The sequence below is a fragment of the Pituophis catenifer genome, unplaced genomic scaffold (genome assembly GCF_029215685.1).
Source record: "Pituophis catenifer annectens isolate HBS135680 unplaced genomic scaffold, rPitCat1.0.hap2 SCAF_4, whole genome shotgun sequence".
Lineage (NCBI taxonomy): Eukaryota > Metazoa > Chordata > Lepidosauria > Squamata > Colubridae > Pituophis > Pituophis catenifer.
Window position 1 is genome coordinate 101821673 of NW_027256884.1, and position 23383 is coordinate 101845055.

The 23383-nt window shown below is 37.7% G+C and overlaps 1 protein-coding gene across 1 annotated transcript in view; it reads left to right on the forward strand.

The window, feature by feature from the left end:
• GAP43 (growth associated protein 43) overlaps positions 1-23383 on the forward strand; it is a 71521-nt gene that overhangs the window by 23594 nt on the left and 24544 nt on the right. The window contains exon 2 of the mRNA XM_070943829.1: positions 14440-15043. Coding sequence (XP_070799930.1) covers positions 14440-15043 — 604 coding nt within the window. The remainder of the gene's footprint in view (positions 1-14439; positions 15044-23383) is intronic.

The window sequence follows — 23383 nt, forward strand, 5'->3', positions numbered from 1 at the left end:
GGCAATCCTGTTGTTACTACAAATTTAATCAACATAAGGTCCATTCAATTACTGCCTTCTCATGGTTTGATTGAGGTTGAGATAACTGAATCAAATCCAATTCTTCAACCAGAAAGAAACAGTGGGTAGCTTTACATGAAATAGTAACTAGAGAGAAGCATCTATAGCCGTGATGGCGAACCTATGGCACGGGTGACAGAGGTGGCACGCAGTACCTTCTGTGGGCACGTGAATTGTTGCCCCAGTTCAGCTATACTGCACATGCATGTAGGCCTCCTGCCAGCCAGCTGGTCTTCAGGTCTCTGCCACGCATACATGGGGGGTGGAGTGCACGGAGGGGGGTGCACGTACATGTATGCGAGGGCAGAGTGCATGCGGGGAGCCTCACACGCATATGCAGGGGCGGGGTGCATGTGGGGGATGCACACGTGTGGGGGGCAGGGAGCATGCACGGGGGGCACACATATTGCATTTTGGGGGTTCGGGGGCGCACGTGCATTTGTGTGCACACTTTGGACACTCGGTCCAGAAAAGGTTAGCTATCACTGATCTATATTATCCACTCTTTTTATTTTCACTTTTTCCATGCCATCTGAACTCAACATTGTCAACTTTATTCCACTACCCAGCACTTGAAAGCAATATTTGAAGTTGAATATTTAATATCTTCCCAGTCTCGCTTAGATGAAACGGATGTGTAGAAATTTGAGAAACAAGTAAATATCAAATGATTGGGGGTGGGGAGAGAATTCTTCATTATCCACTTGACATGGTAGATTCAGATGTGTGTGTGTGTTTTCAAACATGGCAATTTTAACCTAAATGAACTTCAATTCCCAGAATTGAATTCAATATTGGGATATTGAAATACCAAAGTTACCAAATTTGAAAACGCCAATGTAGATGATATAGAAAAAGCGGAAAAGAGAATTCTATTTGTTTTATATACTTGTACATTAAATCAAACAATAATATAATTCTGAGTTTAAGAATAACAATAATGAAATCTCACTTCAGTGTGAATGATTTTTTGAAATAATTATTCTGCTCTTTACTCCCTCTCGCCCACCCAGTTTTAAATCACCCACCCAGTCTTAAAATAGTCCCATCTGTTGTCTATGCACAAAAATGAAAAAAAAAAAAACATCTTGGGGAAGTTCTACAAGTTATATGGACCTTGGACAGTCTTGGGTTTTTCTTAAACACCTGTTCTCTTCTACATATATCCTTTACTTATCTTTTTAGAACTGATTTATTATGCTATTATAGAAGTTGTTTTACTTCCATAAATTTTAATTTGTGTTTACAATTCATTTGATCCATTTACCCTTTTATACAGGGGTGAAATCCAGCAGGTTCTGACAGGTTCTGGAGAACCGTTAGTGGAAATTTTGAGTAGTTCTGAGAACTGGCAAATACCACCTCTGGCTGTCCCCAGAGTGGGGTGGGAATGGGGATTTTGTAATATCCTTCCCCTGGAGTGGGGTGGGAATGGAGATTTTGCAGTATCCTTCTCCTGCCATGCCCACCAAGCCACACCACGTCCACCAAGCCACGCCCACAGAACCGGTAGTAAAAAAAATTAGATTTCACCATTGCTTTTATAGTACCATTTTTGTGTGTTTAATGAAAAACAGAATATAAAATTCATATAAAATATATTATCTTGGAATTATTTTCTCCTTAAAATATCAAATTGAAAAACAGAAGCGGCAAACAGAGGTGGCAAAAGTTTATCTGAATTTATCCTTATCTAACAAGCCATATCATCACATTCTTATAGGAATCTGGGCTGGGAATAGTTAATACAAACAACATGTTTGTCTGAGCTCTTGATTATTAAGATTTGTTAAGAATAAAGGTAAAGTAAAAACACAAGAATTCCAGTCAATACTCTACTTTCAAATGAGAAACATATGTTTAGGCAACAAGATTGTTTTTCTTATGCTGTGTTCAGTGTAACAGAAATAAATTTGTCTCTTGTCTATAAAGATGGGACAGTGTATCTCTTGATTGTTTTGACATGGTTTATAAATCTGATAAGTAGTTTTCCACAGACATATTGAATCTCGAAATCTTTGTATAGGTGAAAGAATCCACAGAAATAAATCCAAATAACATATCTTGTATGAATCATATAGCACCGTGATGGCGAACCTATGGCACGTGTGCCAGAGGTGGCACACAGAGCCCTCTCTGTGGGCACACGCGCCATTGCCAGCTGTTCTTCCGGGTTCTGTCATGCACATGTGCGCCAGCCAGCTGGTCTGGGGTACATGCGCACCAGCTAGCTGCTTTGTTCCAGGGTCTGGCGCATGCATATGTGCCGGCCAGCTGGTCGAAGACTGGCATATGTGCACCAGAACTCGAAAGAGAACATGTCTGGCATGCATGCTAGCACAGGAACCCGGAAGTGCAGCTGGCTGCTGTGCGTATGCGAACCAGCCAGCTGCTCTCTTCCGGGTTCCGGTGCTCCAGCACACTCAGTGCCGAAAAGATATAGCATATCACTGATATAGCATACCAATCATACTTACCCTGCCTTAAAAAAATACGTATGTATGTGTGTGTGTTGTTTGAAATATCAAGAACATGGAAGACCCACTTTCCACAGTAGGCTTCAGATTTTTTTCAGTTAGTTATTGTACTGTAGGATCAGTAAAAATGGTTCTTTTCCATTTTTTAAATAGAAATATCATCTTGGCATGTACAATTCTCTTAGCATACTGTGACATGGTAGAGATGGAAGCTGCTGTCATTTTCTACCCTCGTGCCTCACACTGTTTAGCTAGGTTAAATGAAAGTGTTCTCGGTGCTAAATTACTTCAACACCTCAAAAGGTGTGATTTTTTTCCTGCCTCATGTGTTCATGTTATACAATTGGCAGAATATTTTTCTCTTGGATTTCTCAGCTTTTCATTTGCAGTTATCTGCAAACATATACGTAGTTTCATCAATTGCCTGCTTTCTCATTCCAGGGCAGTTTCTTTGATTACATATACTTTATAGGTAGGTAGGTATGAATAGTGATATCGGTAATATACTGGATAATGTTTCTTTTTCAGTATATCAGTAATAACCAATTCTGCTAAGTTTAAGTGTAGAAATCAATATAAGGCCATTTCGTTTTCACCTTATTTTCCCAATGATTACCTATGAAACAACTTTTTATGAAGTCTGACTGTTTTTCAATATCCTGACAAATAGGGCCATGTTGTTCCCCCCTCCCCGAAAGCTACATCAAGCTTCAGTTAAGAAATAAAAAGAGGAGGTAGATTTAAAAAGAGCACGTGCAAGTTGCTTGTATTTATTATTTTCTAATACCTAGCACAGAGGTTGGCAACCTTAAACCCTCAAAGAGCCACAGAGGTCCTAGCCAGAAGCCCCCCGTTCAATTCTGGAGCCAACCGGAAGTCCGGTTCCCCCACCATAGAGTCTCCTCCTAGTGCAGTGTCCTTTTCCCTCTACCTGTCCTAACCAAAAGCCCTATCAATTGTGGAGCTGACTGGAAAACCCGTCAATTGTCATAGAGTCTCCTCCTGGCATGCCATGCTTCCACCCGCTAACCGGAAGCTCCTCTCAAAATTATGCTGACCAGGGACAGGGAGCCCCAGCAGAGGGATGAAAGAGCCAAATGTTGCTGACCCCTGACTTAGCAGTTCGAAAGCATATAAAAAATGCAAGTAGAAAAATAGGGACCACCTTTGGTGGGAAGGTAACAGCGTTCTGTGTGCCTTTGGCGTTTAGTCATGCTGGCCACATGACCACAGAGATGTCTTTGGACAGAGCTGGCTCTTTGGCTTTGAAATGGAGATGAGTACCGCCCCCTAAAGTCAGGAACGACTAGCACATATGTGCGAGGGGAACCTTTACTTTTAATACCTTCTTATTTTTTCCAAGAGTGAAAACAACCTGTTCTCTTTCCACAGGGTTATGAAAAACTGTTTTTGATTGGGACATTGATGCTGACATATAAAGTTATAATATATGATTTTATTTTATTCTTATTTTAGGAGATGATGGTGCTGATAAGCTTTCTTTTCCTTCAGTGATACCTGAGTTGTCGTGATATTGCTGCCTTCCTAACTGAACCTGAATTAACAGTTGACAGAAGGAGTGCTGCTGTTCTCCAGTAATTTATATGCTCTTTGATGAATTAAAACCTTGGAAGTAGACTCATAATTGCTGTTCATTTCCATATATAGATCCAGACAATATCACATAGTAAATTATGTAAATTATGATACTATTGACATATAGGTAAAAATGTCAATAGAGTCCCTGAGGTCTTTCCTGAACTGGGAAACTGTAATTAATCATAAATATACTTCATGAGCAGGAACAAGAAAAACTTAGCAGAAACCTAGAAAAGGAAAGAAAAATCTTAGCAATATTAATTGGAGAATGGAATTAACAATGGGTAAGTAGAATAAATGCTATTGGCCGAGATAATAAATAGGGAAGTCAACAAAAATTGCTTTTTCTTCCCAATAGAGGAGTATAAAGTACTTTAGAGCACATATATGATGAGGTTTTGTCTGAAAGAAATTATCAACAGCAACCTTCTTGCTTAGGGCCACCAACAAAGCAAAGGCTCAAAATGAACAGACTTGCAACAAAAGTCAAAGATAATTTTTTTAAAAAAGTTTCTTTCAACATAGTATAAATAATAAGAAAAAAGTCAAGGAAATAGTCAGTCCACTAAACACCTGAAATGGTACAGGATCTCTTGCTTCAGCAGGGGGTTAAACTAGAAGACCTCCAAGGTTCTTTCCAGCTCTATTCTCATTGATTGAAGTAACAGACAATGGAAAGAAAGCAGAGCTCACTCTTTGCATCAGTCTTCAATCAAAAAGAAGCTATAGCCCAAAATCATAACTGTAAAAGAAAGACTAGAAACAAAAATTAAAATAGGCAAGAAAATGATAAGAGAACACCTATCTAACCTTGATGAATATCAATCACCAGGACCTGGTGATGGATTACATCCCAGAGTTCTGAAGGAGCTGGCAGATGTTATCTCAGAACCATTGTACCATATCTTTAAAAAATCCTAGAGCACCAGGGAACTACCAGAAGATTGGAAAAGAGCTGATGCTTTTCCCATATTCAAAAAAGGAAAATAAAAAAAGAGACCAATCAGCCTAACATGGGAAGATACTAGACAAAATAATAAAAAAATAGATCTGTGAACATGTAGAAATAAAGTTATAACTAGTGGCCAGCATGGGTTTGTTAAAAATAGATCATGACAAACTGATTTATTTCATTACTTGACAAAGTGACTAAACCACAACCTACTTGTTGGTAAACTAGAAAAATGTGGGATAGACAGCTTCCCCACCAGATAGATTTGTAACTGGCTGAAAAACCATACTCAATGTGTAGTCCTTAATGGTACTATGTCTACATGGAAGAAAGTAAGCAGTGAGTACCACAAGGTTCCATCTTATGCCCAGTACTGTTCAATGTCTTCATAAATGATTTAGATGAGGGAATAGAAGGGGAATTCATCAAATTTGCAAATAACACTAAGCTGGCAGGAATAGCCAACATCCCAGAAGACAAGCTCAGGATTCAAAAAGATCTTGACAGACTTGAACAATGGGCTCTATCCAACGTGAAATTTAATGTGGAGAAAAACAAGGTTTTATACCTAGACAGTGAAAACCAAAAATGTACAAGTACAGATTAGGCAAAACCTGGCTCAAAAACAGTAACTATGACAGGGACCTTGGAGTCTTAGTGGACGATCACTTAAGCATGAGCTTGCAGTGTGTGGCAGCAGCTAAAAAAAGGTAATACAATTCTTGGTTGCATAAACAGAGGCATAGAATCAAAATCATGTGAAGTATTAGTACCACTTTATAAAGCCATAGTAAGACCACACCTGGAATACTGCATCCAGTTTTGGTCACCATATTACAAAAAAAATGTTGAGATTTGAAAAAGTGCAAAGAAGAGCAACTAAGATGATTAAGGGCCTGGAGACAAAAGCATATCAAGAACATTTGCAGGAATTGAGTATGGCCAATCTAGAGAAAAGGAGGACTAAGGGTGACATGATAGTAGTATTCCAGTATTCGAGATGCTGGGTGGGGGGGGGGGGAGGTCAACTTATTTTCCAAAGCACCAGAAGGCAAGACAAGAAACAATGGATGGAAACTAATCAAGCAACCTGGAATTAACAGTGAGGGCAATTAACCAAAGGAATAGCTTGCCTTCAGAATTTGTAGGAGTTTCATCACTAGAGGTTTTTAAGAAAAGACTGGACAGCCATCTACCTAAAAGGGTCCCCTGCTTGAGCAGGGGATTGGATTAGAACAGTGGTCACCAACTGGTGGTCCGTGGACCACTTGTGGTCTGTGAGAAAATTTTGGAGGTCCGCAGAGAAATCTTTGCATTTCTCTCGATAAGCCCGGTCGAAGTTTCCCACGCAGCTCGCACTTCAGCACTTTGACTCCCAGGGTCAGGATGGGTCCCTCAGGCAGTTAGCTTGGCTGCCTATTAGCAGAGACAACCCCCTGAGGTCAACACTAGCTTTGCTGTCCATTGCAGCTAGAAATCTCAAATATGGCCGAGAATGAACGTTTCTCTTGTAGCTAACCCGGATGCTAGATTGGCCCCCTTAAACTCTTGTCTCCCGAGGAATGCTCACTGAAGCAGTGCAGGAAACTTTGGCTGGGCTCCTCAAGAGATGAGAGTTTGCAGGGGGCTGATCTAGCATCCGCAATGGACAGCAAAGTTGGGTTGACTCCAGCTTCTTCTTTTCTCTGCTGTAATGCTTCCCGGACACGGTTTACAGCTCTGAGCCCCAAGTGGCAAAAGACGAGGGCTGCCTTGGCACCACCAGCTGGCGCAAATATTCCGCTGGTGAAGGTGGAATGCTGATGCTGCACAAATGCAAGTAGTGCTTCGCTCCTGCACCTTTCACCCATCGCCACCGCCGCTTGGGCTGCTCCCTTCGCAACAGCACCATTACCTCATTCCGGCCAGTGAGGGATGCACTCCTTTTTGCATGTTGCACCACCTGCAAAGTTGCACATTGCAGTGCCACCCCCTATGGCGGAGATTTCCAGCCCCATCACAGGCCGGTCCCATATTCCAGAGCTGTAGTAGTCACAGGTCTGGCCCTTTGGTCATCCTGGAGCAGCTTCTCCACCTGGGTGCACCGGCCTGCCGGCAGCTCCCCTGAAGGCTGGTGCACCCAGGTGGAGGAGCTGCTCCAGGTTGACCAAAGGACCAGTCCTGTGACTACTACAGCTCTGGAATATGGGACCGACTTTCCCACCAATGTTAGCAAGCCACCATCAGTCTGCTCGTCTTCGTTTTCCTTCACTCAGATTGACCAAGCTTCTTGAGAGAAGGAACACAAAAGAGGTTTCCAGGCTTTGTGCTTGGACCGCGCACTTTCTTTTGGGCCTCCCACCTGGAGGCCTTGCAGAAGCAGACAGGTAGGCCTGAAAGGCGGCGAGCCTCCCCCCTCCCAGTGGTCCATGGGATTTGAAATTATGCATTTGGTGGTCCCTGAGGTCCAAAAGGTTGGAGACCCCTGGACTAGAAGACCTCCAAGTTTCCTTCCAGCTCTATTCTGATTGATTGAATGAACACTCTACAGATTTTGCTGGGGGTTTTTTCCTTCCCCTTAAGTTCCTTAAACATACCACAATCTCAAATGGTCATGAAAGAAGATATTATTTTTAAAACCCAAATGAATGATTCTTTAAAGGAAACATATGATATTTCTGTATTGTTTATGATATTTGTATGGAATATACAGATCATTAATACAAGGGATGAAAAACCTGTCAGATGTTGCAACTGTTAACATACAACAATCATATCTAATAAAAGATGCTGAGAAGTATATTTCAGAACTATCTCATCCCACACTTATATTACATATTTTGTTTCTCATTTCAGGGTAGAGAATTGATCCACAGCTGGGCTGAATTCTTTACTTGCTTGTACATCCTGACTTTAGTGGCGGAAATTATGAAGAACTAGGTAGCAAAGATGGCATTTCTAGCGAATCCCTTTTGAGTGAAAAAGTCAGTCATGAATAAATAAAGCATTTTTTGCATTGAAACATAGTTGTTTGTAATCTTAATTCACCAGGTCAGTTCCTTCCATTACATTTTGTAGGCAAGGAAGTAGCAATAACTTTATTTTATTAGTTTGAAGCTAGAAGGGAATCATGATGAAGGGACCAGAGGTTCATCTCATACATTCAAACTTCTTAGGGAGGGATTAGAAAGGAATATGATCAGTTTCGAGAAAGCAGATTGATTTCATTTTACCTCATGGCTGTTGAACCACAAATTTTGTTTGTTTTCGATATTGCATATCAACTGTGGGAAGATTCTGGTAAGGTTGTCTTAGCACTTGAAGTACAGGTTTTGCAGCATGAAGATTGCGTCCTTTGTCCATTCTCAGCCATGGAATCCATGGGGTAGTTTAGCCAAGTTGCCATCTCTTATACAAGTTTACCTTCATAGGGTTGAGATTATGGGGGAAAATTAGAGAGATTGTGGAGAAAATAAAGGATAGGATCCACAGGATAGGATCCAATAGTTAAACAACTATATATAGATATAAATAACTAAATCAGCTAATTGCATTTAGTATCTTTCGTTTTTGTGCATTTGAGTCAGTGTTGAGTCCTGGTGACTTCCTGGACAAGAACCTGCGATTTTCTTTGCAAGATTTCAGTAGTAGATTGCCATTGCCTCTATCTTAGGGCTGAGAGAGAGTGACTGTCCGAAGTCATCCAATTTTTGGTTTTGTGCCTGGCAGGAACAGAACAGTCTCCTGGTTTTTAGTCTGATACCTTAACTACTATACAAATATGACTCTTTTATTATATTTAAATCCAGTAAAGGGCTATGAAAGCAAACATAAATCTTGTAAAGAAGGAGATTCTATATATTAGAACTTCCTGGACAGACAAATGACTTCAGTGTCTCAGACAACCTATAATCAGCTTTGGTAGGATTGGCAAACATTGTTCTTTCTGAGTACAGAATGCCTGGCCAAAGATTACCATAATGTATTATATGTGGGGTTACACTTGAGAATGAATCAAAGATTTTAACTAATACACAGTCCAGCTGCTCTGGTAGATTTACACACAGAGGGCATATCAGTTATATCAGTCTTTAAATAATGTATGAGTTGCTGAAATATTTACCGTCATATTCCATTCATGTTACTAGAGCAGGGTTTTGATATTTTGATACATTAAAAATATTAGAATAGCATTTAGGTTCTACTGTACTTTTCACGTGTACACTTGTCTTCCTTTGCCATTACTCCCATAGTAGCATTTTTAATAGTAAAGTATGGAAGCATTTAATAGTAAACATGAAGAAAATGTATTGGATTACCGTATGATTCCTTTAAGTAGGTGTTCCAGGTATTTTTCTAGCATCCTTTGGTTAATTATATATACCTCAACAAAATACATCCAAAATAACTTATATGAATCAGAACAGAGCTTAACTCACATTTAAATCCTGTTCAAGAAATGTTTAAATGAAATTAATGCTTGAAGATGACTGCTATTTCTGAGTTTAATTTGTTGTTTTTCTGAGAAAAAAAATTAGAATAAATTGGACAATACTTTGCCTTGGGGCTTCTAGAAGAAAACAGAATACAAAATCTAAGCAATAAATCATGTCATCATTATAGATTGACAATTTTGTTCATACTTCAAAGAAACTAATCTGTTAATGTAGGAATATTAAACAAATATATTTCAGGGTAACAACAGATGATAGGAAGGCATATATTGTGTTCCTCATCTTTAGTCTTGGATTATTCTATAAAGAAGCAATAACATCAAAATAAAAGTTTGACATAACAATAGAAGATAAAATGCAGAATAAAATATCATCTGAAATTTTGAAAGCCTATACAAAGAAAAAATAGCTCTTAAAACTATTGTAGAAAAAGAAACATTGCGGTCAAGACCAGTTCTTTGGAAAGGAAATTAAAGTAGTGCTACCACCAAAGAGGTTCTGTATTTTGTCATCATCACCTCATCTAAGAAAGACTGATCATGATAAATTAATTTAAAATGTTTACCCAAATAACTTGATACTAAGCAGCTTAGATCTTTAAGTCAGAACTGGCAGTTTGGATTATAGTTAGAAATGAACCAGAAATCTACATATCCTGTTTCCCTGAAAATAAGACATCCCCTGATAATAAGCCCAATCGGTTTTTGAGTGCATGCGCTAAAATAAGTTCTCCCCCGAAAATAAGCCCTCCCCAAAAATATTTAAACACAGAGCTGGGAATCAGGTAAGACGGCAAGAGAAGCCCCATCTTGCTTCACGCGCCCCAAAATAATAAGACCTCCCCAAAAATAAGGCCAAGCGCTTATTTCGGGGTTAAATGCAGACAATGTCGGCTGGCAACCCCCAGGGGGAGAGCCTTCTCTGTGGTGGCACCTACCCTCTGGAACAATCTACCCCCAGAGATACGAGTGATCCCAGACCTCCGGACTTTTCGTCGGGCCCTTAAAACCTATCTCTTTCAGTTAGCCGGGCTGTCCTGATTTTATGATTTTATGATGGGTTTTTAAAAATTGAAATTGGTTTTAAATTGAAATGTTTTAAACTATGGACCAAATTATTTAATTATTTTAAATCTATTTTAATTTTTGTATATAAAGTGTTTTACTTGGCTGTTCACCGCCCTGAGTCCGAAAGGAGAAGGGCGGTATAGAAATTTGAAAAATAAATAAATAAATAAATAAAAAATAAATAAATAAATAAATAAATAAATAAATATAAATAAGTATAAGACAGGGTCTTATTTTCAAGGAAACACGGTTTCTAAGCAAAAGTTATAATTAATGATTTGATAAATATGGTGGTTAGGCCACTTTGTAAAGGAAAATATGTAATTGAGAGGTCATCTTAATGTATTTGCTAATTTGAACATAACAACATAAAACATCATCTGCTTAACCCAAGTCCTTGGGAAAGACTTGATAAGTGGATAAAAATAACAAATCCAGTCTGAACATTTGGTATTTGTGATGCATTTTTGAATGTTCAGTTGATTGAGTTTCATGTTTAATGAATAAAGTATATTTAACATATATTAAATATCACAAATGAAGATGAATATATGTGTCCTAGGATAATGTTGCAGGATCCAATCTGGGTCAGTCACTGGGACCAGAGAGTTAGTCTTCTGAGCTTTTGGACTCGTGCTGGAGCCAAACCTCAGGAAACTTGGCTCTAGAGGAATGTATTCTAGAGAGCGGTAGAGAAGATTTTGAAAATGGGGTCCAGACGAGTCTGAAAGCTCAGAAGACTAAATCTCTGGTCCCAGTGACCGACACAGATTGGATCCTGCTATATTAAATATATGTAAATAACAGATTTATTTTTATTAACATTGTTTCTGTTCTTCTCTATTAGTTTTATAAGTTTCAACAAGTTTGGTTGAAACTTGTTTGACCATTATTAGCTGAAGGGTGCTAAAAACAATGATGAATTTCAGAGGTTTAGTTGCTCATTTTAATTATGAAAAAAACTACAAGTTTTTTTTCATGAACTGCTTAGAGATCTTTAGAATGGAACAGTTTAATAAATTATAAATAAAAGCAAATAAAACTTGATCCTGTGTACTTCAAAGTGTGTTTTAATAATATAGTCTATTTTTGTGACTTTTGCCATCAAATCCTTCCATGCATTCAAACTGTGTGCCAATTTTAACTTTGCAAGTATGTAATGGCGAGAAAACTTACTGGCTTAGATCTAATTTCACAAACTAATATATTCAAATCCACTTCGAACAACTGTTGGTTAAAATCATGGCTATATTCTTTCTAATCCAATTGACTTAGTTTTATTTGCTTCACTCTCTTTTACTAGATCTGATCCTTTGTTAACAGCATTCTGTAAGATGAATCTAATTCAGATCTAATAGGGCTTGTCATGATTACATGATTTTTGCCCACAGAGGCAAAAATATGACCAAGTTAACATGCAGAACTTGCGTGAAGCTGGTTAATTTTATGGGATGTTTAGATTTTCTATGTGGAGGTTGGAATCATCACTCAATGGGTCTATCTCAGCAAAAAAGCTAGGAAAAAATATTCTGCTTGGGAGGTTATTAATAATCATGGGCTCTTATCATTTTTATTAAGGTTATGTATTTCAGTCTGAAGTTTATACATTTCCTGTTTGCTGTGTTCTAACATTTGGACAATATCTATTTGAAGAAAATCATATCTAAAATTTGCAAGCTAATAAGCATTACCTGGTTTTCCCTCTAAGGTCACAGGAACTAACAACATTTTTCTTACAAGCTATGTATATATTGAGTTATGTAAGTACATCTATGCAGCCAATTGCTAATAAAACTAAGTTTTCCGCTAAAGATATGCTCTTCCTGTTCTGTTTTATTTATTTGTTTTGGCAAATATTTGTTCCAGCTAAGTATGTAAGAAAATGTAATTCAAATAGTGTGTTTTGTATATTTGTAACTATTAAAGGAATTGGAGGATTATGGAATCTCTCCCTCCCTCTCTGTTATAGAAATCTGTTTTAAAGATTTTGTAATTGATAAAAAAAGATTGAATTTCTCAAACATCCTATCTTATCCACTTATAAAATAAAAGGGCCTATTGTATTGGCTACAATAGGCCCTTTCTATCCCTGAAATCTATTCCAGAATTTTTCCTTAAGAAAATATTTAAAATGAAAAAGATGAAGTAGTAGCTTAATGTTTTTTGGTTGAAGATTCCTAGCACTACTAAAGAAGGCAGTGCCCAAGCCACTTCCTTATTGTTGCCAACAAAACTATGGAGAAATAGCACATGAAATCACATGTCAGGTTTGACTTGAAGGAATCTTTACCGGTTTTTTTTAAACATTCAAACTGAAATTGGGTTCTTGTATGTTTGAATAGGTTGAATAGAATGAAAATGTTTCTTTGAATCTTGAGATAATGTTCAAAAGAGACTCCCATTGCTTTCAGGTTGATCAGAGTTGTTCTACCCTGCCAATATGCATAGCTAAACCTTATGGTTTAGCCTTAAAACCTTATGGGATATGTTTGTGTAAGGTATGATGCACAAGACTATCTCAAGTGTGGACATTGCACAGATAAATAAGTTCCTGTATCATCATCTATTAGTTTGTGCTAGACATGGAATGAAAAAAAAACCAAGACCATAAGCCTGTAGCTGCTTAATAAGATGAAAAAGTTACTATAAATGTTGTACATCATACCTGCACAAATTGGATTCCCTGTACAATACGTTTATAGAATGCTGAAATAGAAATACTACTTAGGGTATGCATTTGTTGTGAAACCGTTAGTAATTTGTATTCTACAGCATAATAGCAATCCAGATTAAATGATAATATAATCATATTATAATATTATTTGCTTATAAAACATGGGGTGGAAGAGACATTTATATTTCAATTATATGGGCATTAGCAATTTAACATTTGTACATTTGTGAACTATGTATTTTTCAAGCAAAAAGAACATTAATTCACTTTTTAATAATAATAATAATAATAATAATAATAATAATAATAATAATAATAATAATAATAATAATAATAATAATAATAATAATAATAATAATAATTGTGCCAGAAATTGTGCCAGAAGTTTGGATTTGAGTACAGCAAAAACCACTGGGAACATCAGGTTGAGAAAGTTTTAGAGAATGAGAAACTCAAGATCTTGTGGGACTTTAGGATTCAGACTGACAGGCACTTGGTCCACAACACACCTGACATAACAATAGTTGAAAAGAAAAAAGTATGGTTCATTGACATTGCAATACCTGGTGATGCACGAATTGAAGATAAGCAGCAAGAAAAAATCACAAAGTACCGGGACTTACAAATTGAAGTTGAGCGACTGTGGAAAAAGAAATCGTGTGTTGTCCCGATTGTAATTGGAGCCCTCGGAGCAATACCCAAAGGGCTACCCCGCTATTTAGAAATTCTAAATTTGCCGGACTTGAACATTTTGACTCTACAAAAAACCACCTTACTCGGAACAGCTTACATCCTCCGACGATACCTTAACAGTTCCTAGGTCCTTGGTTAGGACTCGAGCTGCTGAGCTATTAACCAGCCTCAAAGGCTGTGAATCTCACTAAAGATTAACCAATAAATAATAATAATAATAATAATAATAATAATAATAATAATAATAATAATAATAATAATAATAATAATATTTCTATACCGCCCTTCTCCTGAAGGACTCAGGGCAGTGTACAGCCAATTTAAAAGCACAAGACACAACAAGAGTTATGTTACTGTGCTATTGTGTCCTTTGCAATATGTTATGCAAATATCATAACTATCTTTTTATTGCTGGGTGGAAACATTTTGAATTAATTGTTAATTAATTGTTTTCCCTTTTTTTCATTTCCCCTTAATTTCAAAGGTTGAAAAAAATGATGACATTGACCAAAAGATTGAACAAGATGGCATCAAACCAGAAGATAAAGCTCATAAGGCAGCCATCAAAATTCAGGCTAGCTTCCGTGGACATATAACAAGGAAAAAGCTCAAGGGAGAGAAGAAGGGAGATGCCCCAGTTACTGATATTGAAGGTGGAGAGAAGAAGGAGGTCCTTGCCAATGGTCTGGCAGATGGCAAAACTGCTATTACAGAAATCGCTCCAACTGAGAATGCCCTACCTGGAGATGGAAGCAAAGGGGAAAACACCCCAGCAGATGAAAAGCAGGCAGATGGCATTGCCAACAGTGGCTCAGAGCAACCTGTTCCAAAGGCCACTACTCCTGCTACTCCATTGGAGGAAAAGCCTGATCCTGCTGCCACTGAAAGTGCCACTAAAGCTTCCACTGATAATTCACCATCCTTGAAGGCTGATGAAGCCCAAGTCAAGGAGGAACCCAAACAAGCCGATGTGCCTGCCACTGCCACCACTGCCGTCTCCCCTAGTGCTGCAGAAGATGCTACTGCCAAGGCAACAGCGCAACCCCAAACAGACACGGCAGTGAGTAGCCAAAATGAAGAGAAAACAGGTATGCTATAACAGCATGTGGGTAAGCTATTTTATAATACAGACGAGTAGTGAGCAAATGAGGAATTAAGCCATAATTTGACTGTTTATGAGATTAATGCAGAATAAAATAGGCAGTCAAAGTGGTATGGTAAATTCCATGGTAAGAATATAAAATCAAAAATCCTTGTGATAACATCAAGGTCAAGGGTAGGTATGTAATGAAATATTAATCAGTAAAAATATCTGAACAGCATGATTTGAAATAGCTGTCAATCTGGGGTAGAAATAACATTTATACAAAAGAGTTAAATTAATATTTCAAGTATCCAGAAATAACTCTTGTCTTTTTAGTAGGAAATATAATGTCAAGATAGATGTATAGTACATGCACTGTCTCTATGACTCATACATTTGGTTTGTGTAAATAATACTAGCTATTGAATTTAGGGGAACACACATTCTAAAGGTTGATAACCATTGAAAGTCTAAAGTAGGCTAAGTAGCCAAACTGGATGATTTTTGGCTTAATTCCGAATGATTTCAGTGGAGATGGGACAAATATGATTTTGAATCATTTTCTTTCAAATTGGTCTTTACATCTCATGAGAAATCAGTGTCTCCTCTGGCTGACCATACAAGAAGGGCATAGTGTTTGAATGAATAATAAACTTTGCAGTTCTAGTTGCCAAAAGCAATTTATTATGAACAGAAACTGGACTAAGAGGATGGCAGGCAAAATGCATAAGGAATTTGGAATCAGTAAACTTGCAAACCTGTTTTCTTGTAATGCGTATCATTTAGTTCAGTGACAGTGTGACAGAATAAATGGACTCTGGATTATAGTCCATTAAGCGACATGTTGCCGAATTGTGACAACCTTTCCACATCCTTGTATTTGTGATTTTATTGTTCCCTCCTGTAGCTTGACTTGATGGTTTTAGCTTCTGGATAACTTTTGCCTGGCTCCAACAACAGAACCCACACAGAATAGAACAAAATTTCTCAGAAAATTAAATTATGCAGGAACATTATAGACATATCGCGATAAATGCAGATTTTAAAAGTTAATTTTTTTAATGATTACTTGTTCAGGTTATTTCCACAAGTTTCTCAAAACTTCAAGCCATCATTCAGGAACAATTTCTTAAGTTTTATATGATACTTTCTGTTTCTTTGATTATACTATTTAATATAGAACACATGGATTGGTAGGATCAAAATGGGAGTGGGCATTGCTAAATAGGAAGAATTTAGTAATAGGACAGATGTATATCTGTATTATTTGCAATTTTGTAGAGTAGGGGAACTAAGTATTAGATAAATGAGGCAACTGAAGAGAATCAAGTGATACTGGGTTCTCAAGAAACAAATGACAACAAGTTAGAAGAATTAATTATTTGGTTGCCAGAAGTAATGCATCAATACAAATTTAACGAATCAATCATTAAATTATTCAAAAGAAATTCAGATAATGAGTATACTTATAGTGAAAATGAACATATGCCAGCGAAACATGTACACTAACCTCACAATTAGTACAAAAGCTAGGAGTGGCACAAAGAGCCATGGAAACATACCATACATGCTTGGCATCACAAGACAAGATAGAAAGTCCTGCATATGGATTAAAGAACAAAGGAAAATATATGATGGCATCAAAAGAGTGAAAGAAATGAAAATGGGCTGGTCACATAGTGAGAAGAACTGATGGCAGGTGGACTAAGGTAGTCTCATAGAATGGATCCCACTAGATTAAAAAAAAAATCCAAAAAAGAGACCTAAAACAAGATAGAGCGAGTATTGTGGGCAAAGGAAAGCTCAAGAACATATTGGTTGGAAACATGCAGAAGAGACCTGCAGTGGATAGACAATGGCTAAAATGATGATGATGTATTATGGTGAAAACAAATATATACATACCTTTCTACCCTTTCTACCCATGAGCTGATTACCTGTTGTAATCTCGTTGGATACCTGAACTATTGCCCTCCCATCTCACTTCCACTCCTTTCTAAGGCATTTTTCCCAACAACAGCAAATATTGCTTTATTTTTTTTAAAAAACCATTATTTTCCTTAATTTCCACTAAGTGGCAGCATATAGTCTCAGATTACCGATTAGAGGCCAAACTATACACCAAATTTTAAAACAGTGACAAACTTCCTGTCAATTTTGTCAACATCTCTTCAACAGCAGGTTCAAACTTCATATGGATGTACACTAGTTTCTTTTCTTTGTTTCTTACAAACAAAGTATTATTTTTTATACTTTCCGGCCTTTGAAGTCAAGCACTTATTCTATAGACCTTCCTAGCCATTTAGTAATTTGATTTCAGATGTAAACAGAAAGTTCATTTGTTGTGGTTTTAAAACTGGAAAGCAAAAACTTTATTTAAATAATTTATACGGCCACCTATTTCACAACAATGACTCTGAGTGACATACTGGGCTTAAAACAACAACTATACTTCTGTATATATCACCTAAAGATTTTTTAAAAATAAAACTAGTCAGAAAACATCAACGTTTCAACATCAGAGTCCACCTAACTACCTAGGACAATGCCAGGAGAAACAGGCAGTTTATCAGTGCCTTGCAAAAGGCTAAGAGAACTGGAGCTATCCAAGATTTCAAGAAGGGTACTATTCCATAGGACAGATGCTGCATAGGACAGAGAAGACATGACCTTTGGATCCAACAAAATGGTATTGTTTGACAGAAGGGACTCAGGGTACGTATTTCTTGCTACATCTGGAGGCTAAGCAGAAACAATGGAGGAGAGGTGGTCCTGAAAGTATTTTCCACTGGTTCTTGAAGATTAGCTTTATGGAGACAGCCACTGGAACTCTCCTTGCTGTGGTCTCCAACAGAGTATCCTTGTCCCATTGTTCCACAAATAGTCAGGCTCTTTCGTCCATACTTCTGAATTTTGTAGAACTCTATAGAACTCCTTTTATGCACTCCTGTCTCATTATTAATTTTTTGTCTTATGGACAATAGCTCTTTCCTTGCAGGAGGATAACATTTTACAGTAGCTTAGTAGATAGTAAATAAACGGTATTGGATTCATACCAAAAATGACTGCATCACATTGCTATATGTAGACTTCCTGTGGGTGAATACACAACCCCCACAATCTCAAAATTACTTCCACCAAGGACAAAACTAGAACTTTTCTCTAAGTGGAAATTGACATGTAATGATTTCCTATCAGAGAAATTGTGCTTTAGTTGATATTTCTGATATAAAATGATGTTACCTCCCTTTTGTCTCCCACATATTTCTGGTGCATTAAAGGATTGGTGTAGGAGCAAGGAAGGAAGACGTAGAGGCATCATAACTAGGCATGACATCTTGTTAATCTTGAAAATGTATCTGAATATTCAAAGAGAAACACTTAAGAGAACTTGTTTTTGAATTCTGGTGACATATTTAGAAAGAGAAATTTCAGTTTTACTTGCTCTCTTCATAATTCCTTCTGTTTATTTATTTTCTACAATGTGAGTTCTTCTCCTTTAGCTCAATGATTTGAGAGCACGTTATAAAATTTATCCTACGTTGCTGTAAAAAGGACAAAGAAAAGTGCAAACATTTGAAGTGGAAAAAATGAAACAAGTTTTTGTGGAAATTCGTGGATATTCCTCAAAAGGTTCTGACTCTTACTGTAAAAATGGTATACAATATTGTCTCAAGTCACTGAGCAAAAAAAAGCTGTCAATGTAATTGGTAGTGGAAAGCTGCCAATAAAGAAATGAATTCAATGGCTACAAGCCAGTAATATTGGCTAGCCACTGAGACTTGGCTATTACTATTACAAAAAGTAAATGCATCTCAGCCTTTTTTTTTCTTACAGTGTTTCTGCAGTTACCTCAGTTTTCTAATCCAAGAATATGATCTCATCAGTGACATTGACAACATATGAGCTCCCTCCTTTTCTTTGTCCTTTGTCTGAGAAACATATTTCATGAAAGATTGAAGGATGTATCAATTCAATCAGATGACAGCAAAATGGCAAAATTATTTAGTCTGATTTCTCCCCCTTATTATCTATGTTCCGTCTTTTAAGGATTATTTCCTCAGGGATTCCTTATATTTTTACATGAATCAATGTAATAGTTTTTCAGACAGTAGCCACAGAATATGAATAGTCAGTTTTTGTTGGAAATATATATATAAGAAAAATGTGTATCTTAGAATGAAAAGTCATTAGGAAAGACTTGAAGCAAGATGGAATTGTGGTACATGTTCTCAGAACAAAGCCCTCTGGGATACTTCCTTGAGTACATTTAGCACAACTGAACAGAATACTGCACAGGATCTGTTGAAATATATATATATATATATATATATATATATATATATATATATATGTATGTATGTATGTATGTATGTATGTATGTATGTATGTATATGTATATGTATATGTATATGTATATGTATATGTATATGTATATGTATATATATATTGGAGGTTTCTTGGTAACTGCCAGTGGGGATGTGAACTGATTGGGTGGGGGCTTGGCTGTGTTCTGATTGGGTGGAGGTGTGTTCTGATTGATTGGGGGTTTGGCTGTGCTCTGATTGGATGGGGGGTTGGCTGTGCTCTGATTGGATGGGTGTGTGTTCTGTTTAGGTGGGGGCTTGGTTGTGTTCGGATTAGTCTGAGTAGCAGGGGGATTTGATAACGGACAAAAATACAAACAAATGGAAGGAGCACCCATGGGATCACCCCTCTCACCTGTCATTGCTAACCTCTACATGGAACACTTTGAAACCCAAGCTCTAGAAAAATCTGATCACAAACCCAAACTCTGGCTCAGATACGTAGATGACACCTTCATAATCTGGCCACATGGGAAAGAAAAACTGGACAACTTCCTCACACATCTTAACGGCCTACACCCCAAAATACAGTTTACCATGGAAACAGAAGCAAACAACCAACTTCCCTTCCTGGATGTCTTAGTCTACAGGAAATCCAATGGCTCCCTAGGACACACCATCTACCAAAAGAGCCTTGGTAGTACAGGGGTTTAAGGCACCCTGTTATTAAGCTGGTTATTAAGACCAGCTGCCTGCAATTACTGCAGGGTTCGAATCTTGCCAAGGCTCAAGGTTGACTCAGCCTTCCATCCTTTCTAAGGTAGGTAAATTGAGGACCCAGTTGTGGGGGCAATAAGCTGACTTTGTATAAATATACAAAAGGATGAAGGCTATTGCTGAGCACATTGTAAGCCGCCCTGAGTCTTCGGAGAAGGGCGGCATATAAATCAAATTAAAAAAAAAAAAAAAAGAAAACACACACAAACTGCTATCTGCATGCACTCTCACACCACCACCCAGCACAGATCAACTCCGTAGCCAAGACACTCATCTCCAGAACAAAACGCTTAGCTGACGAACAACACCTAAAAACCGAACTACACACTCTCACTAACGTATTAACATCCAATGGATTCCAAAGAAATAAGATTACCAACCTAATCAAAAAAGAAACCCCCACTAAAATCCAAGACAGAGAACAAGAAAACGGCAAAGCCCTCCTCCCATACATAAAAGGCACCACAGATAGAATCAGCAAGATCCTCCACAAACACAACATCAAGACAGCATTCTGCACAAACCGAAAAATATCCACCATCCTAAGAAACCCCAAAGACAAAATTGAGTTAGAAAATCAAGGAGTATATGAAATCCCATGCACCGCCTGCCCCACCACATACATCGGACAAACCAACAGAGGAATAAGTGCACGCATTGAAGAACACAAGAACTCAGTCAAAAAAGAGGAACCAACTTCTTCCCTGGTCCAACACTTCAAAGCCACAGGACATGATATTGACTTTAAAAAGACCAGAACTATCGCCAAAACTGAACACTTTAACAACAGAATAATCAGAGAAGCCATCGAGATAGAAAAACGTCCACACAGCATGAATAAACGAGATGATACCTCCCGCCTACCAGCCATTTGGAAACCTGCCCTTATTGACAAATGAGTCCCTAACACAAAGAATGACACCAGACCCACACTCACGAGAGCCACACAGGATGTAACCACCACACATCCACGCAGAAAGCAGACTCAAACCCACACTGAGGATGAGGCATGACCGCGGACCAGAAGCCAGACCACAGCTGCATCATTAGCCCCTTTAAACCCCCCCAATCCATACATGAAGCATGAAGAGGTAGCACGGCCACGAACACAAAGCCAAACAACAGCAACACAGCTCACCAGCTCAAATCCCCCTGCTGCTCAGACTAACCCGAGCACAACCAAGCCCCCACCTAAACAGAACACACACCCATCCAATCAGAGCACAGCCAACCTCCCATCCAATCAGAGCACAGCCAAACCTCCAACCAATCAGAACACACCTCCACCCAATCAGAACACAGCCAAGCCGCCACCCAATCAGTTCACATCCCCACTGGCAGTTAAAAGGAAGAAACAGCTGCGATCACACACATTGCTCCTAGAAGCACGAAGCCGAAGACACCAGCCTGAAGATGACGAATGAGACTTCGTCGAAATGTTGCCAAGAAACCTCCAATTTTACGCGGGAGAAAACCCGAATAACCAAATACCTATATACAAACACCCGCGAAAACCTCAGAAAACATATATATATATATACACATATATATATATTTGTCTATGTAAGTTTTCACGGGTATATATGTGTGTATAGTTAATATATAGTTAATAAAGACCATATTGCATGAATAAACGGGATGACACTTCACGTCTGCCTACTATTTGGAAACCTGCTCTCATAGATAGACGAATCTTAACCCCAAATGTAAAACATAGATCAAGTATTAATCAAAAAGCATGTACAAATCCCAACCAAATCATATTCAAACCAGCCACAAAGATGAAGCCCTGCCACCTAGTGGAGAAAAACCGACCATAGGCTCGAAGCCAAGCCAATAAACACATACTGGGACTCCCAACCAATCAGAATGAAAAGGTGGAGCCATCCCAGACTACCAGCACCAGATTTGAAATAGTAACGGCAGTTACTGCAAAAGACTCCTCACATAAGCCTGATGATGGCAGATGAGATTCTGTTGAAACATCGTTAGGGGTATATCCACAATTACATGGGAAGAAACCCGAAATATTAACTATACACACACACACACACACACACACACACATATATATAGAGAGAGCATTCTATTAGGGTTGGGCAATGTATACCCTTTGGCTTGATTTCATTTGGAGCTTAGATTTACTTTCAGAAATTCTCTAGAAACAAGCCTTGTTTTACCTTTTCTAGAAAAAATGGTGATCTAGAGAAAGAGATGCATAGAAAGAGAAAGAACATCAAAAGAAGTGGGGCGGAATGAACCCAAGAAAGAAAATGTTAAAAGATGTCACATGCCCACTTTTAACTCAGCCATAAACTGTACAAGGCCCTTAGTTCCAGCAGATATTCTCAAAGAAGCATAGCTCTTGAAGGGAAGGGGTGACTTGTAATTACTTATTATGACTTTTGTTTCATAAAGAGCTTTGATATTTTTGAAAGTAAGAGGACAGGTACTTATCTTTAGAAAAAACTTAAAGCATTTAACTTGAGTGAGTAGCTTCCCACACATTCAATAATAGAAGAATCCTATGCACATATATCCTCGGTAGTTTCATTACTGTTTTATTTTATATTTATTTGCTATTATTTAGTTTTAATTATATAGTTTATTTGAATAGTATTTTATTAGAGAAAATATTTTACATTGAGCTTTACATGACAGTCTGAATGAATAAATATTGCTAAGAATAGAGTACTAGCTGTAGCAGGTTATCAGTGGGATTCTATTCATATTTATTTAAAAGTAATTTTATTCTCTGAGACACCTTAATAAGTATACTTATAGATGTGTTAATTGTTAAAAGAAATTCATTTAATTCATTGTATTAAAATGGCTTGATCACAATTTGTACAAAAGTTCTATTATCAAGGGACTTCTTCATAGCTACTTAAAAGCCAGCTCACGCCTGCTGCAAGTGACCAAACAGACTGAGCACAAAGATGAATTAAACTAAACAAAAAACAGTGAATAATTCTTGCTTCTACATTGCTGGCTAAGAACTAGACTCATAGTGATTATTTCTTAAATTTCATCCTGGAGGCGGGTGTCTTCATTTAAATTGCAACCCAATGAAGATCCACTTTTAAACATGCTTATCTCTTGATCAAAAGAGCTAAAGGATTAGGGAACTCTTTTCAGCACATCCTAAACGTTGGCTAGAGTCACTAAAATGAAATAACTTCAAAAAAAGCAAAGGCTACCTTTTAGTGATATTCAGGACCTTTGATCTAAAGTAATCTGTGTTATTTCAGGTGTAGAAA